This window comes from Chanodichthys erythropterus, chromosome 13 (genome assembly GCF_024489055.1).
Source record: "Chanodichthys erythropterus isolate Z2021 chromosome 13, ASM2448905v1, whole genome shotgun sequence".
NCBI lineage: Eukaryota > Metazoa > Chordata > Actinopteri > Cypriniformes > Xenocyprididae > Chanodichthys > Chanodichthys erythropterus.
This window is the reverse complement of record NC_090233.1, coordinates 38,164,516-38,183,177: the sequence shown is the minus strand read 5'-3', so window position 1 is coordinate 38,183,177 and position 18,662 is coordinate 38,164,516. Positions and strand designations below refer to the sequence as shown.

Genomic DNA, 18,662 nt, shown 5'->3' with positions numbered 1-18,662 from the left:
TAATAGCATTTTTGCCTATGATTTAGGTTGATGTTGGTAAGTTTTTTTAGAAGACAGAGAGGAAAAGCTGTACCTTTTCCAGAAAGTAGTGATAATGATGGCAGTGCATCAGAAAATACTTAAAAAAAAAAAAAAAAAAAAAAAAGGTCAGATGAAGTAATCTAATCATGGAAAATGATTTTAGCCTTAATTATATGTAAAATATAAAGTCATTTATTTTTTTTATAGCTGTGATTTCATAATTAGTCCCATAGAGGGTTAAAACCTTAAAAGGGATTTCTATTCTTACAGTAACTGTTTCATGCAAAAGAGTTAAAAATGTTAAAAGTTATTATACAAGTTACATCTTAATCTAGATATTAATATTTTTGTATGTATTAAATAGTTACATGTTGTTTGTTAACTCCCCTTACAATAAATTACCAGTTTCTACTGTCCCTAAAAATAAATACAGTCACCACTGTCATCAAAAACAGAAATACAAGATTCTAAGTTAAAGAGCTGAGTATATATTAATTTACAATTTTACAGAAGTAAAAATAACTGTAGCAACTATGGTATTTTCATAGAAATTGCTTTTACCTGGTCATTTATGTACAGATCATTTTCACAATGAGTGAGCGCCATCTGCTGGCCTGAAATACTAAAATATAATAGCCCTTATATTCCTATTGTGAATACATAAAAGAAACAGTGTCACAAAATGAATGAGGAATGTTTTATTACATCATTATGCTGCTAGATACATCTTATAAAAGTGCAGTCAATTTATATAGCATTTGAGTCGATAGTTCTTTGTTCTAGTCTACATCAACTATGCATCCTACCAGTTTATTTGCTGGTCTTGATAATAATCGAGCTCTCTGTGACTTTGGTATCAAAGAATTCAACCATGAACTGGTTCTTCAGCTTGTGGAGGAAGTGAATGTACCTCACCCCTGGTCCATACTTGGAGAATACATGGGAGACCTATACACATAAACACGTTATGCGGACACATGTATATAAATTATTTATGAATATAAATATATGAATATATACACATGTGTGTGCTACCTTTTTCCAAGTGTGTGAGTAGTTCTCCAGGTTCTCTTCAGGGTTATATGCATGCTGCTTAATGACCGTCTTAGCATCGGCACCCAAAAGCTTGACATCGAGCTGATAGATAGATTTATCAAGCTGGCTTTCCTCATACCTACACATGAAGGGAAACACCCAGACATTGCAAGTGAAAGGGCATATTAAAGCTGCCACTTTGTCTGAAATGACAATGTCTAAAGCACTTTGACCACCACAGACATGATGTAACCTCAAACAGTGCTTCTAAAATACAAAATATAATTATGTTACAGATTAAATTGTTCAGATATCTCAGAAATTAATTCAGATTCCTTTGTGCCTTTTGTCCCCTTTTCTTTAGCTGTAAACCATTTGAATGTGTGGACAGGGATAGACTGCATAAAAGCTAGCTTGCTTTGTTAAAACAGCTTTTAACTGATATCTAGTTTAATCTTTGACTCTTCTTTGCAGCTCAGTTTGCAATAACAGTTGTGGAAAAAAATGCAAATACTTAGTTTTATGAGTATTTCACAACTCACCAGTCCTCAATGACTATCTCAGGCTGAAACTCGTCCAGCAGTTGGTCCCAAAGACCCTCTGCCTTCAGGTCAACCTGCTGCTCCAGAGAAAACCACCTGAGGTAAAGATGCACAAAGGCTATATCAGACAGAATATATGACCTTCTGCTCACCCTGAAGAACTGACCAAGCCAAGGTCTCGCTCATATCTGATTCAAATACAAAGCCATATATATATAATATATATATATTATATATATATATATATATATAATATATACATACACATATATAGCAAACACATATTGATTATTGATTGTTATGTATTGTAATCCGGGGGTCCTCCTGCATTTAAATGGCTACAAAAAAGAAAGTTAAAGGAACACTCCACTTTTTTTGAAAATAGGCTCATTTTCCAACTCCCCTAGAGTTAAACAGTTGAGTTTTACCATTTTCGAATCCATTCAGCCGATCTCCGGTTCTGGCGGTACCACTTTTAGCATAGCTTAGCATAGTTCATTGAATCTGATTAGACCGTTAGCATCGTGCTTAAAAATGACCAAAGAGTTTTGATATTTTTCCTATTTAAAACTTGACTCTTCTGTAGTTACATCGTGTACTAAGACCGACGGAAAATAAAAAGTTGTGATTTTCTAGGCTGATATGGCTAGGAACTATACTCTCGTTCCAACGTAATAATCAAGGAACTTTGCTGCCGTATCATGGCTGCAGCAGTGCAATGTTATTACGCAGCGTCTCTCACAAACGTCTCCATGGTTGCAAGGCACGTTCCCTGTGCAAGCAGGGGCTCACGGGTGCTGCGTAATATCATTGCACTGCTGCAGCCATGGAACGGCAGCAAAGTTCCTTGATTATAACGCCAGAATGAGAGTATAGTTTCTAGCCATATCAGCCTAGAAAATCACAACTTTTCATTTTCCGCCGGTCTTAGTACACGATGTAACTACAGAAGAGTCAAGTTTTAAATAGGAAAAATATCAAAACTCTTTGGTCATTTTTAAGCACGATGCTAACGGTCTAATCAGATTCAATGAACTATGCTAAGCTATGCTAAAAGTGGTACCGCCAGAACCGGAGATCGGCTGAATGGATTCGAAAATGGTAAAACTCAACTTTTTAACTCTAGGGGAGTTGGAAAATGAGCCTATTTTCAAAAAAAGTGGAGTGTTCCTTTAAACAATCTGTTAAATTCTATATAGTTTATTAATTTTTTTTTTTCTTGAAAGTTTTTGCTAAATGGCAAGTGACTAAATACAATTACCTCTATTGTACTGGAACATGACCAATGTTTTGATAAATTTTTGGGACAAAGATCATTTTTTTTTTCACAAAACTGGGTTTCACCTGTGCTGAGGCAGCTGGCAGACCACAACCCCGGGGGGAATTCCACTAGTGTCATATGGCAAAACTTCTGTACTAGTTTTCCAGCCAGAAAAATTACCTGCAATTAACATCCAGGTATAAGATTCAATTTTCAATCATCTTTTTTATGCAACCAAAGATATGGCAAATATTTTGGGTGTAAAGTTCAACCAATTTAACAATTCATGTTCTTGTCAAATGTCAGATATAATATAATTTTACATTGTAGTGAATGTAATATTCAGCAGTGGTGAGCTTTTTAGGAAGCAAACACTTCCACTTGTGTCGATTGCTAACTCACCATTGGGCTCTAACTGAGGTGGCTGGTCTGGAGGGGGTGGTATTTCCGATCGATGGGGTTCAGGTGGTGGCACAGAGTGGTTTATACCTAGTTGTTGAGCAAGAAAAAAAAAAAGTTGAATATGGAGTCAAATTAATGCCTTAAAGTTTTGCACAAAAATAAAGTTTTGCAAAACACAAAAAAGAATTGAGCTATAAAAAAATGTTTTGCAAACAAAAATAAAGAATTGCAAAGGAAAATAAAATATTGAGCGGAAAAAAAATAAGTTTTGCAAACAAAAATAATAAATTGCAAAATAAAATAAAGTAGTGCAAAAATAAAAATATAATCAATTACAAAAATCAATGACAGCTGTAATCCTATTTTATCTTTGCCACATATTTTTCATGCTCAAACCTACAAAATCATTTGTAACGCTCATTTTATTCTGCGTTTCAGTCAAGCGTGCGCTCACGATACCGGTTTTCTTTTGCGCTGCACTGTTCTGTGCGGATCTCTTTATGGCACTGGTTTGACGTGGGGGTGGAGTCAAGAAACGGGGGCACGCCCCCGCGAAATACATTGGAAGGGAACGTAATCGGCGACAGGTGAAATAATTCTTTGACATGGTGAAAAATAATGCATGGTTTGTTTTTGTTGGTTTGTTTAGCATATGCTGTCACCGATTACGACCCCCTCCAATGCATTTCTTATAGTAATATGACCCGTTGCGCTCTGTCTCACTGCCTGTATCCACTTTTGTGTCCTTAAACATTCGTTTTTTGGGGTCGACTGCTTATAAAAACGTATTTCTGTTTTTTTTTAGCTTGTTAGCTGTACACCTTGTCACACAGCAGCTTTTAGGCATTGTTCTGTTTATTGTAATGAGTCAGAAAAGACAAGAAGGCAGCCTCACGCAATACAAAGTCAATGGAGACGGTTGGATTGTTTGTCCCCCGGTGGGCGTGGTTTTCAGATTATAATAAATGCGCTCTGTCTCTATGCTTGATCTGATCTGGGTAGCGTTTCCCAAAAGCATCGTAAGCCTAAGTTGATCGTAGCTCCATTGGTTTCCAAAAGCTTATAATGCTTTTGGGAAACGCTGCCCTGTTCTGTTGCGATCTGCGTCTCCTGCCGATGACGTGTTTCGCGGGGGCGTGCCCCCGTTTCTTGACTCCACCCCCACGTCAAACCAGTGCCATAAAGAGATCCGCACAGAACAGTGCAGCGCAAAAGAAAACCGGTATCGTGAACGCACGCTTGACTGAAATGCAGAATAAAATGAGCGTTGCAAATGATTTAGTAGGTTTGAGCATGAAAAATATGTGGCAAAGATAAAATAGGATTACAGCTGTCATTGATTTTTGTAATTGATTATATTTTTTATTTTTGCACTACTTTATTTTATTTTGCAATTTATTATTTTTGTTTGCAAAACTTATTTTTTTTCCACTCAATATTTTATTTTCCTTTGCAATTCTTTATTTTTGTTTGCAAAACATTTTTTTATAGCTCAATTCTTTTTTGTGTTTTACAAAACTTTATTTTTGTGCAAAACTTTAAGGCATTAATTTGACTCCATAAGTTGAGTTTAAAATGATTTGCATGATTATGCTTATATGTAAATTATCCATGTAAGTTAATATAAATATCCATTCAATTTAAAGGCAACTTTTGAATGGTGGTACATTTTGCTGCAAATTTTCATCATTGCACAGACTCAGTATTTTGAAAGTAGCTTCTTTCTCTCTTACGTATAGGTATTATCAACCATCCCCAGAATTAATTAGAATTTACCTTATTCATGAAACATGACTTTGATACTATGAAGATAATATCCTACCACTTTACCAACTAGCCCTGTGATTTTTTTTTTCATGAATAGATCAATTTAATTGTAGTCCATGCATACATAAAATCACTGTTTTTAATTAACAATAGCCTAGCAACACTATTAAAATAAATCACATACGTCTTCGAGGATGTTTCGTTTTAGAAAAGTAACCATTATAAAATTGACAGCTATTATTCCTCGTGAGGCGTAAATTACTATAATTTCTTTACTTTGGAATGTAATGGTCACTTTTCTGAAATGTTGCAGTTTCAATGTGCTGCCGATAAACGCGACCTACGCAGGGGCAGCCTGCGCAATGGGACACAGCAACAGTACAGTTTCTATGGTCACACTAGTAGGGTGTTGTTCAGGCATGATTCACCGCTGTGCCTAATTTCTCAATAGTTAAAGTAACGGTGTAACAACCACATCACCGGTCCCCTCTACTCTATCTCAACGTAACAGTGTTAGAAAGTTACAACAAAGTTCAATAGTACAGATTTCATCAAATTACACACTGCTATTTTTATTGCCAAGAACAAACAAACACTGCGAACTAACGTTAGCAGCACTAGCTTTATCCGTCTGTGTGACGTCATTACCGTAAGGCGAGGGGTTCTGCAGTAAGTTGCGCCCAAACGGCTTCTTTTCGTACACCGATTTCCAGTCCACGCTGTCAGGCATGGGGACGCCGTGAGCCCCCAGCTGCCACTGCGAATCACACTTCTTTTTCCAGTCCGCCGCCATTTCAGACTGTTTCCCTCGCAGTCGACGAGGAAGCGCTTTATTATGGTCTGCTCCACCCAGAAAACTGGCTCAGAAGAGTCTTGTGCAAGATTGCCTACTGCACTTTACTGCACTTTACTCAATAACGAGTGTGCAACTGTGAGTCACAATGCGGATACGGACCGACAGACCACTGTTACACAACATGATTCATGAATGGTGCCAAGATACTTGATCAGTTTTACCAATATACACAAGCATAGACATTGACAAATGTCAAGAGTAGCCTATTTTAAACATTTCATTACTGATGGCCTTGTTTTACACAAAAACGAACAGGCTGGGGCAAGATAGAATATATAATTAATGATCAGCACACAGGTGAACTAACTTATACCACACCCATAAAGACAACATCAAGAGCTTTATCATGTCAGCAAAGATTTAAAGTTCAGTCCTGAACAGGCAGGGTTCAGGGTTGCCTTGCCTTGCCAAATCCATCAGTAAATCTTTCAAATAAATGTAACAGTGGCTTGGAAATGCACATGAATAAACTCTGGATAATAATCATAAATAGTTGAAAATGATTATGCTACAAATCTATATTAAATATAGTAAACATTTCAAATTAAAATAAAGATTTTATTTGTTAAAATAATGTATTTTGTTTGTTACACTCAGAGCTGAGTAGATTACTTATTATAATTTGTAATCAGTAATATAATCTCTTAGATAACACATTTTTGGTAACGATTCTGACTAGTTTTGGATTACATTTAGATTACTTTTGTGCTAACGCTTATTTGATCTTGCGTGTATTGTAGGATAATCTTGGTTTTTTGACAGATAAGAAAAATATATTCCAAAAAATATGTTCTATTCACCAAGAAGAGCCTCAATAGATTCTTTTTAAAGTGCAATGTATGGACAGTTAATACCTCAAAATACTAACACTAATGTACCTGTTAGTGTAGTGATAGTAACACTGAATAAAACCAAATCACATTTTATGGTTTTGAAACATATTTAAATAAAATTAAGTAAATTTAGAAAACAGCATTACAAAAACAAATATTCTTCTTGTTGCTGATTTCTGTGCATGATTCCTCACCACCGGAAAAACTCGAAGAATCACGAATTTATGTAAGCGGCAGGTTTATTATGAAAAAAATAAACGTTAAAAAATGAAAAATTAGAAGAATCAATTAATTTTGAACAACTTACTGCTACTGTGTAAAGAATATGTAATCATGTAATCCATAAAAAAGTAACTGTAGTCTGAGTATGAGTATTTTTAAAGTAGTTTAGCTTACAAGTACTTTATTTTTTGAATCTGATTACGTAATCCAGATTACATATAATCCATTACTACCCAGCTCTGGTTACAGCTTCAATTATTGATTAATTTGATCACATCAACAACCACATCTTTTGCAGCAGTAGAAGAGGGAAAATCACAACCCAGAAGCCAACATTGGAAAAAGCACTTCTGGATGACCCTCTTAACCACAATCACGTCAGTTGCTGTGGTTTTTGTTCAAATGGATAACATATACTCACTGCTTAAGATCTAACTCCCTGTTAGATGAAATCCTGAGCCCTGCCAAACAAACAAAGGCCTGGGACTTTTAAAACAATCTGAAGACAAACACCAAACCATCTGTTCCCACAGACATCCACTCATTAATCATCTATTAAACAAGCATACAGAGAAAAGAAACATTCTCACAACACCATCATTGTTATACAGAGTTTAGTCAGTTTCCTGTGTTGCTTAAGGATGTCATAACACAGCAGAGTCAAGGTTAGTTTTGCAGGCTGTATTTAATAAAATTTTCTAGAGCAAAAGATAAAGGGAGCTTCTATGGAGCAAAAGGGACAAAACAAACTCCAGCAACAAAACTTCCTCATTATTTAATTCATAAATCAGTAGTTAATTATTGATTAATAAATGATTAATGATGCACTCTTTCATCTTATTGATTATCTTATCACATTCTCATAATCCTCACATCTCTCTCCTTTCTTGTTTTCAGATTGCAGTGGCAGCAGATGGCCATCAGGGAGAGATGGTTGTTCTGTCTTTGAGGATTGGCAGCTGTAGGATTCTCTATCTACAGGGTATGAAACACAAATATAACATCACTTTATATGGTTTAATTTGCACTCATTTGCTGTCTGAGCTCAGAACAAACTTCTAAATGCACCTGAAGCCACACAAACATCAGTAAAATCACTTGGATGTGGTAAACCATGCATTTCATGAGGAAAGTCCAGCAGTTACACATAATCACGGAGAGCGAGAAAAAGAATGTGTCACAAAATAAATAAGCATACACATCAAACTAATTATTTAAAAATAAATTGCAATAAAATAATTTCAGGTTAATTTTAGTTTTTTTTCTTTTGCAATAGACTTTTCAGTCATTTTCAATTTGGGATATTGGTTAAAAATAATTATGATTTCAATAGGCTATTTTTTTCACACCCAGCAATATATACAACAAATTTCAGGAAAAGTAAACTAAGCTTAATAAATCCACAAATAAAGCTGTACATTTTTTTTCTCAAAATCTACATATTTCATATGCAGTGTAAAATTATTTAGAAAAATCCTGCGTAATTATGTAAATAATATGTAAAGTTGGTCAAGCACACTGTGTACTGGTGGCCTCACGGAGTTGCACATTAGTACACTCAGTCATATTGCATTTCATACAACACATGCCAAATGTACACACGATACACTCCTTATGTACTTATGTAAGTGGCTAGACTGCAGTCACACACTTAGAGATGTGAAACAGTATGAACCAGGTGTCAGAATAATTATCTGTGGGTCCATTAGCAGACTCACACTACTATGGATATGAAAGGGGAATATCTATCTCTTTGTATGTGAGTATATTCTTGTAATGTATTCTGACTTTTTCAGACCGGCTTAGCTGTTCGCAAGTTCATGAACTATCAACTGCACATGTGTAGTGAAAGTCATTTAAAGCACTCTTAACATATAGTTTTACAATTATACAATTATTAAAAACTCAGTTTCATAGTGTGCAATCATTTTGCTTTTTTTTTTTTAAATAGTTTACTTAAACTGTATTCATATGCATAAACTGCTGGGTTAAAAACAACCCAAGTTGGGTTAAATATGGACAAACCCAGCAGGTTGGGTTAAAGGGCACCTATTATGCCCTCTTTCACAAGATGTAATATAAGTCTCTGGTCTGGTCAAGTTTCAGCTTAAAATACCCCACAAATTTGCCCCTATTTGGGGGTGAGCAAAAACATGCCTTTTACTATATTAATGTATTGCTGGCTAAAAAAAATAAATACAAAATTGGTTGAAAAAAAATGGCTGGGTGAAAACAACCCAATCCCTGGGTTTGTCCATATTTAACCCTGCATTTTTTAGAGTGTAAGTATTGCCATTAATCATAAGCATCAAATTCTGATTTATATCAACTTCACTGATTGAGTCCTTTGCTGAGTCAATGCAATACAACCCAGAGAGACACAGAGAGACGGAGGATGAGATGGAAGAGCGTTGTAAAGCGAGAGAGATAGAAAGAGAGATGCCACCCTTCTGATGCCACATGCTTGAAACAGTCACAAAATAAATATGGACGCTTACTGTTTCTCGGATATTGCTGCAGTTCCATGGCCGGATGTATACACAGCCTAGACTAGTGTTACTCGTTAGTCATCATTCATGTCATTTCACACAAAATGCTGTCAATTAACACGTTTCTAAAATGCTTCAATTCTCTTTTCATAAAAGCTTACCCCATGCCAAAATCATGGATCTTTCTCATCTTGTTTACAAATGCGTAAACACAGCAAGTCAGAAATGGGTTAATTTTAATTAAGCAATACAGTAATTTTTAAACAATAGTTGAGTTAAATAAAACTACCCAGCAGGTTGGGCAAACATTTAACCCTACCGCTGGGTTAAAACAACCCAATTGCTGGGTTTGTCCATTTTCAACCCAACTTTTTTTTCAACCCAGCATTTTTTAGAGTGTACAGTTTTTGTTCTGTTTTTTTTCCAACAAAGGTTTTCACAACAACCAAAAATGAAAGTACTGAAAGGTTACAAATGACATCAACTCAATACTGTACATCAGAGTACTATACTTTACAGTACAGTATACAGTAAATGCAGTAACACAGAAATAATACAAAAATAAAACAAAATACACTACTGTAAATACAGAAAAACAGACCCACCCCCAGAAAGAGATTTCAACCAAATGAAGTTCTGCATAGGAGACACATTTGACCAGTGGCTGCCTAGAGCAATACTTTCTTCTTCTTTTTCTACTGCACATTCTACACTCTAAAAAATGCTGGGTTAAAAACAACCCAAGTTGGGTTGAAAATGGACAAACCCAGCAATTGGGTTGTTTTAACCCAGCGGTAGGGTTAAATGTTTGCCCAACCTGCTGGGTAGTTTTATTTAACTCAACAATTGTTTAAAAATTACTGTATTGCTTAATTAAAATTAACCCAAAGTATGTTGGAAATGAACATTTATTAATGTTCAATGAATAATTATTAAACAAACATTAATTAAATTGCTTGTTAATAATAAATAAATATTAATAAACTATTAAATTTATATTAATAAAATATTAAATCTTATTAATAAACATTCACCTTTTGTCTATTATTGTTGCCTCTAATTGCATCTGGTTTTTAATTTCCCAACTATTTTGGGTTCATTTTTAGCTAGCCATATAGCAATTTTTAAACAATAGTTGGTTTAAATAAAACTACCCAGCAGGTTGGGCAAACATTTAACCCAACCGCTGGGTTAAAACAACCCAATCGCTGAGTTTGTCCATTTTCAACGCAACTTGGGTTGTTTTTAACCCAGCATTTTTTAGAGTGTATAAACTAATGTCTCATTTACTTTTAGTACTTTTAGTTCTCATTTACTAGATAGTATGTTGGCAATAATGCACACATTTAACACTCAACCAAAAATGTAGAATGGCTTACATGTAATCAATCTACTTTTACTGCAGTAAAAGGAAACTGAATTTTAAAAACAATGGATTTCATATTTTCTGCAGGTAGAACTGAAACATTAATGCAGTTTTCATAATGCCATTAACTGTTAGTATTTTGAAAGTCATTGTGCTATGTTTGACTACATGTTCATGTTGGATAGAAAACTAGTGCTATAGTGTTTGACAGAACGACTCGATTTTGAATCAGGTTGTTTTTTGAAAGAGTAAGTATATGTAGAAAAAGGTTTCTTAGCATTTTGAAATGTAGAGTTTGTATTTATTTAACAAAATATGGTTTTGGGCAGAAAATTAACTGTTTGGCTAATTGTGTGATGTAGGTGTGTTGTGTTAAGAGTTTAGAAAAAGGTAAGTATTGGCAAATGCTTGTTAGCAACTGAAAAAAACTGTAATGCAATTAGACACAGTGTGTACCGTTGTGCATATTTTATCCCTACCACTTCTGTGTCTGATTATTATATGAATCGAAAATTAAATTCAACTCCATTCCAGGTGACCTGTGAGACCTTCAGCTCATTCAGCACCCGACCGTCTGTACAAGCATGTACAAGTACACATGCACATTTACACATATTCATTATGCAACAAATGAAGTATGCAGTAAGTGATTCATCCTAAGGAGACAAAGCAAAATTGTGCATAAAAGTACAAGTTAGAACAGACATGCATACATGCTCTACCTTAAAAACCAGCCTTGGCTGAAGGTCATATGGAGTGTTTAGACTCAGGTTACCTGCTGCCCTTCCAAAGGCCAAGTATATTATTAGCCACCACTGCTTGTTAAGAGAGACTACAGAACATGATGATGACATGGCCTCCCCGGACCCACAGATACATATACACAACATATAATTCTCCATGGAGATTCCATGCAAGACATTCTCAAGTCCAAGTCTCACTTCCACTTCCACATTCTGTATGTGTAATAAGTACAAACGACATTCTAGCTCATTACCTAACCATGCATCTTACACCACTTAGTGACAATATTTCTTTGCTGGCCAATGTTTTACACAGATAATTTGAGGCTTTAGTTTCTATGTTTCTCAGTTAACTTTAGAAAAAAGTAAAACCTGATATTGCACACTAGGATTTCATAGCATGTTCCAGTACATAGTCGCAAGAAATGTAAATGAGAAAAAAACTCTCTCTGTCTTCACTTTTTGTTGTGTAACTGTCCGGTAGTAGCTGAAGCTGTAATGAGGTTCTGTCCTTACACTGTATATGCAAGCACACTAATGTTACACAACCTACCCCCTCTCCCACATACACACCATTCTGACACCACTTCACAGGCCTAGAAAGAGAAGACATGACTATACACAGAAAATAGTCAACAAAATAATAGTCAGATGGGAAGGCATCGCATTCACTACCATTCAAAAATTTGGGCTGTTTTTTTTTTTTTCTTTGAGGAAATTAACACTTTTATTCAGCAAGAATGCATTACATTGATCAAAACTGAGTAGAGTAGAGAATTTATGTAACAAAAGATTATATTTCAAATAAATGCTGTTCTTTCTTAGCCTATTTTAGACTGATTTCTGAAGGATCATGTGACAGAAGTAAGGGCTGCTGAAAAATCACAGGAATAAATTACATTTAATATACATAAAATACATTAAAATAAAAAAAAGTGAATTGTAATAATACTTCACTATATAACTGTTTTTACTGTATTTTCGATTAAATAAATGCAGCCTTGAAGAGCATAAGAGACTTCTTTCAAAAAACATTACTTACTGACCTGAAACTTTTGAATGTCAGTGTTCCTCTAAAATACTTCTTAATACTTCTAAAAAAAAGTGTTTTTTGATGTAATAAATGTAATTTTAACATGATTAGATAGATAGATAGATAGATAGATAGATAGATAGATAGATAGATAGATAGATAGATAGATAGATAGATAGATAGATAGATAGATAGATAGATAGATAGATTTATAGATTGATTGATTTGTGCAGGACAAACAGCAGACAGCTGTGTGAGTAAGGGGACATGGGGTGACACCAGAGGGCAAGGCGACGGTGAACGGCCCTCCCCAACCAACCAGTCTTTAAATATTGTTATTCAAATATTAACTGTTTTTCAAAAATATGTCTGGAGCCACATTAAAGTTAGCATGAAATCAATTTTTTTTTTATGGAATATTACAGTGTTTATGATTAATGATTTATCAATGCATGCCATTATTTTTTTTTAATTCATGTGTCCTAAATCTTTAATCACAATAAATTCTCCTCCCTCTTCCAGTGACATTTTTTCTCTTCTCTGATGATATGTTTACTGGTGTGAGGGCAGGACAACCTGTCACTCTCATGAGATCACAGCAATAGCAATATTTCTAACAAATCCAATCAATTACCAACTTAAATACGGGAAGAAATACTATTGCAACTTCTGTTTCATTTCGACTTTATATCTTAAAGTCAGAGTCAGGAATGCAGTATGAGGAGCAAATAAAAAAACTTTAAAACGTTCATCTCTGTATGATAAGCTGTTTTGATATGTGTATGTGTTGCATGCTTGACAGCTGCTGGGAGCATGTGAGCCATGGCAGGCCTGTTATTCACAACTGGTGCCATGTTGGAGACACTTAGACTAGCATTAGAGTCCTAGCACAAAGATAAAATGAAACTATGCTGTTAAACTTAAATCTTTACAACGAATTACATTGTATCACTATACAAGTTGCAGCTGAATGTATTACTAGACAGATACATTGTGGGAGGGGTTTACCCATAATATCCAGTGAGACTCTAGTGCTGGGGACACTATCGGTGCCTCCCTGAGTGAGAACATGTATGCGTGTGAGTGACAGAAACTTGAGAGATGGAAATACCTCTGTTTGAATTACAATAACTTAAAAAAGACACAACAGTGTCTGAATAGAACAAACACTAAGAGTTCAAGATATTTTATGATAATGATGCATTTCATAAAAACACTCTCTCTGCAACAATTAGATCTGTAATAATTTGCACGAGGTGGCACAATCGTATGATTTCGTCTGATCATATGAACATTTTATGTTTGTTTTTATTTACAATCATGGTTAGGGTTAGGGGATGGGGTTTTTGCTTGTGTTGTGTCAAATTGACTTAATTTCTTGACACACTTTTAGTTCATTCGAATGTGTCTGATGATGACCTTTTACCCCCAATGCATACATGCTGCATCCAACATGAACAGATAAGTAAATTAAATGTGACACTGCAACAAACTTCACCTGCAAAACTACTAAGTGAATTTGCACCAAGAATCATGTGATGGACTGAGCCTACCAGGTGATTTTTTTCCAAAGCCATTGGCCTGACGTGAGCACTTCTGATATCCATGGTATGTTTGGCAAAAGTGCTGCTCAGCCTTTTTAGCATGGCAGACCCTTCATGCCCCATCACCCCTCCTCCAACCTAAACCCTACTGGAAAGCTATGTATGGGGTGGGAAGTGTAAATGGATATGCGAGTGGAGGGGGGACACAACCCACAGCTGCCACCTCATCTAAGATTCCTAGGATCTAAATTGAAGCCTTTCTTACACTAAACAGGGCATAGGAGACCAGGGCCAGCCAATCATATTTCAGTGAGCTCTAAAATGGGCCAGCCAATGGCTTGCAGGGTTTGGAGGTATATAAACCCTAATCGGACTGTTCTTGCTTGGGTGACCCCTATTTCGGCTTTGGTGAACAGGATCTGATCCCAAGGACTGTTACCACTTTTGTTGTCTACTGTGCAGGTAAAGACATCAACATTCTTGAATAAGTATCATTCACTGCAAGGAGAGAAGTATAATAATACTAATAATTAAAATTAAAGAAGATAAAATGACTGAGAGAAAAATGTAAGAACTATTCTAGTGGAATATTCCATAAAATAGAAAAGCAAAATGTAAGTGATTTATGGGGCTGCATAAAATTTTAAAATCTTCATAGTCAGATGCTCTTTGATTAAAACATAGCATATTTACTGTTATGATACACACCAACATGACAGCAGATGCATGCTCTTTTTCAAAGGCATCTGGATTTACTATGAAAATGTTAATATATTTTTAATTTTGTGCATGTTTAAATATTTTGGATGAGGGCTCTCGGTTTGATTGACCTGTGCTTAAATGTGGGAGCAGATGTCAAACTTGTGATATGCAGCAGCTCGGATCAGATACAGCCATAAAAAAAATGGGATGTGCTTCTGTTTCTCTTACTGACACATATGGGATAGGTTCCCTCTGCTGGCTATTTTTAAAACAAAATCTTGTGGTAATCATGCAAGAATATTCTGATAGTTGTATATTTCACAAAACAGAGATGAATTCAAAAGAATTCAAATGACAATGTTATGTTTTGTATGTGTTGCACAGGACTTTATTTGATCAAAATGTTATTATTACTCAACCATGACATGATTAACATGAGGAAACTCTGGTCAGACCATGTAGGAATACTTGAAAAACACAAAGTTATGTGACAATTTATGTGGAATACATTGCAATGTTTTTTGCAGAGGTTCGAGATTATTTGAAAGTAATGGGAGGGAGTGAACACCACAGTAAAAATAGATCTGCCTAGATTTAGACCTGAGAGCGTCTCTCCCATTCCTGGTACAATCAGATATATCATATAACAAGTGAGGACCTCGAGTGGGGGTTGCCAGGACACCAGGCAGACTGTTTTAATGTGTGCAGCTGTTTTTCACAGGTGTCTCATTCTTCCAAATCCAATGGAAGCTGATGTTTAGCAGTTAAGGTTCTGCACTGAATGCTGTAAACACATTTTGAAACCATTTGGGTATACTAAAATAGAAATTTTATTACTTTTTTATACATATAAACATGAAGCTGTAGTGTTTGCAGCAATCAGGCAGCAAGGTTTAACACACTTGGTTGAGTAAACTTTTCATCCAAACTGACCAAGCAGAATTAATAAAATTAAGTTGAGATGTGCATGTTTGGAAGCAATATATGAAAATTCAAGAAATCAAATGCAAATAATTTTTCTCACTTTCTCTTTGTCCAATGCGCAGTGTTAGAAACGCAATCATGCCTTTCGGAAACACCCACAACAACTTCAAGCTGAACTATTCAGCTGATGAAGAGTATCCAGACCTTACCAAGCATAACAACCACATGGCCAAGGCGCTGACTAAGGAAATTTATGCCAAGCTTAGGGACAAGCAGACCCCCACTGGGTACACACTGGATGATGTCATCCAGACCGGTGTTGACAACCCAGGTGAGCAAACACATCAGTTTCACATCCTTACCACATACAGTATTTACCTCAAACAAACCAGGATTTGTTCAAGAAGGACAACATGTTTTCTTTGGCCTATATACTGAAGAGATGATATTTTTCTCCAGGTCATCCCTTCATCATGACCGTCGGCTGCGTTGCTGGTGACGAGGAGTCCTACGAGGTCTTCAAGGAACTCCTTGACCCCATCATTTCCGACCGCCACAATGGATACAAGGCAACTGACAAGCACAAGACCGACCTCAACTTCGAGAACCTGAAGGTACAGAACAGAAATAAAGTTAATATCAATATACATAGGCTACAGATGATCCTTGAGAAGAGACAGCAGTAAGCTAATTAAGTCTTCTTGACCTCAATTGTTCATTTACTTGAATAATTTGAAATATGAGCTAGTAAATAAATATCTCAAACCACATGGGTTTTCTAAACTAATCAGAATCTATTATTTAACAATAACTGGGACTGTTCTGAAATGTAAATTTGTAGGGTGGTGATGACCTGGACCCCAACTACGTTCTGAGCAGCCGTGTGCGTACCGGCCGCAGCATCAAGGGATACGCCCTGCCCCCCCACAACAGCCGTGGAGAGCGCAGAGCTGTGGAGAAGCTGTCTGTTGAAGGTGTGCCATCATTACAGCACACATCTGTGTTATTTCAGTATTATTATACACTATTATAGTATTGAAAAGCATTGAATATAACAATGAAATCTGAAGAATGCATAAGAATCAGTATAAGTTTAGGCACTCTTTACTTCTCTAGCTCTGAACAGCTTGGATGGAGAGTTCAAGGGCAAGTATTACCCCCTGAAGTCCATGACTGATGCCGAGCAGGAGCAGCTGATCGCTGACCACTTCCTCTTTGACAAACCCGTCTCCCCCCTGCTGCTGGCTGCTGGTATGGCCCGTGATTGGCCCGATGCTAGAGGCATTTGGTGAGTCGAATCACAGTTATGTACTGCTGTATTTCATTTCAAAGGTTGCACACTTGACAGCCCTATACACTGTTTAGGTTTTATCATTTCAGGAAACCATTATAAAAATGACACATTTCTTTATTATTTTGAGACTGCCTCACATTAGAAATGTAACCTTTACATTCCAGAGTAAGAAAGAAATAACAGTCCATTTTATAATGGTTACTTTTCTGAAATGAGGCAGCCTCAATGACATATGAGGCCAACAAATGTGACCTTTGAAATGAGACACATCATATTAGTCAAATGACTAGACAAAGGTAATATATGATTTAATTAATATTAAATAATAGAATGTAGAATAAATAGAATGCAGTTTCTGTGATGATAGCCACACCAACAGCATGACGGCGAGTGTAATATCAACATTAATATTGAGTAACTCACACTTTAGAAAATATTGCCAGTTACTTTGTTTTTTCTCTTTTAACAAAAATAATTCTGCACAATGCCACATGTTTGGTGTCTGGTAGAAGGCCATTTATATTAGCTGGGTGATATAAATTAGGTTTTGTAATGTAAATGGATATGCTTCAATTACAGGCACAATGAGAACAAGACCTTCCTGGTCTGGGTGAACGAGGAGGATCATCTGCGTGTCATTTCCATGCAGCAGGGTGGCAACATGAAGGAAGTGTTCAAGCGCTTCTGCGTTGGTCTTCAGAGGGTATGGAGAACATGCACACATAAATGCAGACACATAAACCTGTTGTCACCTGCAGAATGTGAGCATGTGTGTGTTCTGCTTTGACAGATCGAGGAAATTTTCAAGAAGCACAACCATGGATTCATGTGGAACGAGCATCTTGGTTTCGTTCTGACCTGCCCCTCCAACCTTGGCACAGGACTGCGTGGTGGTGTCCACGTCAAGCTGCCCAAGCTGAGCACACATGCCAAATTTGAGGAGATCCTGACCAGACTGCGCCTGCAGAAGCGTGGCACAGGTATACACACACACAGAACATACTATACAAATGCCAAGGCATAGTAAAACGTTAACATCAGTGTCATTTGTTGAGTTGTTCACTCGTTCCATCTTCATTTGTTTCTCTCAGGTGGTGTGGACACCGCTTCCGTCGGTGGAGTGTTTGACATTTCCAATGCTGACCGTCTGGGCTCTTCAGAGGTTGAGCAGGTGCAGTGTGTGGTTGATGGCGTCAAGCTGATGATCGAGATGGAGAAGAAGCTGGAGAAGGGCGAGTCCATCGACAGCATGATCCCTGCCCAGAAGTAAAGCGGGAACCCTTCGATTTTTTTCGTCTTTGTATTTTTTTTTTTTTTACAGTCCATCATTGCGATCTAACATCAATGCAGAGGAAACTGCTGCTCAAAAAGACAGTCTAGCCTTTGCATCTGTCTTGCTTTCCTTTTCCCCTTCTTCTTTATTTTCAATGTCATTTTGCCATCAATTTTTTTCCACTTTGTTTCCTGTTCAGTCGGTAACATCTTGGGATCAGATTCCCGGCGCAGGTGCGAGTGCCTGTTGTCGCGGCTTCACCTCAATTTCAACCTTGGTTGTAAAGTGTGAATCAATCAAGTTGTATTTAAATAAACATACCCCATAAAACACATAGACATTTTGTATTTGAGCA

At 36.4% G+C, this 18,662-nt stretch overlaps 2 protein-coding genes across 2 annotated transcripts; one reads left to right on the top strand and one right to left on the bottom strand.

Annotated features, from left to right (window-relative positions):
- Positions 1–704: 704 nt before the first annotated feature.
- Positions 705–5,934, bottom strand: nccrp1 (P1, F-box associated domain containing). Its single transcript, XM_067407768.1, has 6 exons — positions 5,677–5,934; positions 3,262–3,348; positions 2,943–3,039; positions 1,599–1,694; positions 1,057–1,195; positions 705–969 (listed from the first exon to the last, which is right to left on the bottom strand). Exons 1-6 carry the CDS (start codon positions 5,819–5,821, stop codon positions 832–834), a joined length of 702 nt encoding a protein of 233 aa, XP_067263869.1. The 5' UTR covers positions 5,822–5,934; the 3' UTR covers positions 705–831.
- Positions 5,935–14,419: 8,485 nt separating this feature from the next.
- Positions 14,420–18,645, top strand: ckma (creatine kinase, muscle a). Its single transcript, XM_067408434.1, has 8 exons — positions 14,420–14,576; positions 15,863–16,071; positions 16,200–16,354; positions 16,582–16,714; positions 16,857–17,028; positions 17,614–17,737; positions 17,825–18,014; positions 18,126–18,645. Exons 2-8 carry the CDS (start codon positions 15,879–15,881, stop codon positions 18,302–18,304), a joined length of 1,146 nt encoding a protein of 381 aa, XP_067264535.1. The 5' UTR covers positions 14,420–14,576; positions 15,863–15,878; the 3' UTR covers positions 18,305–18,645.
- Positions 18,646–18,662: the final 17 nt, after the last annotated feature.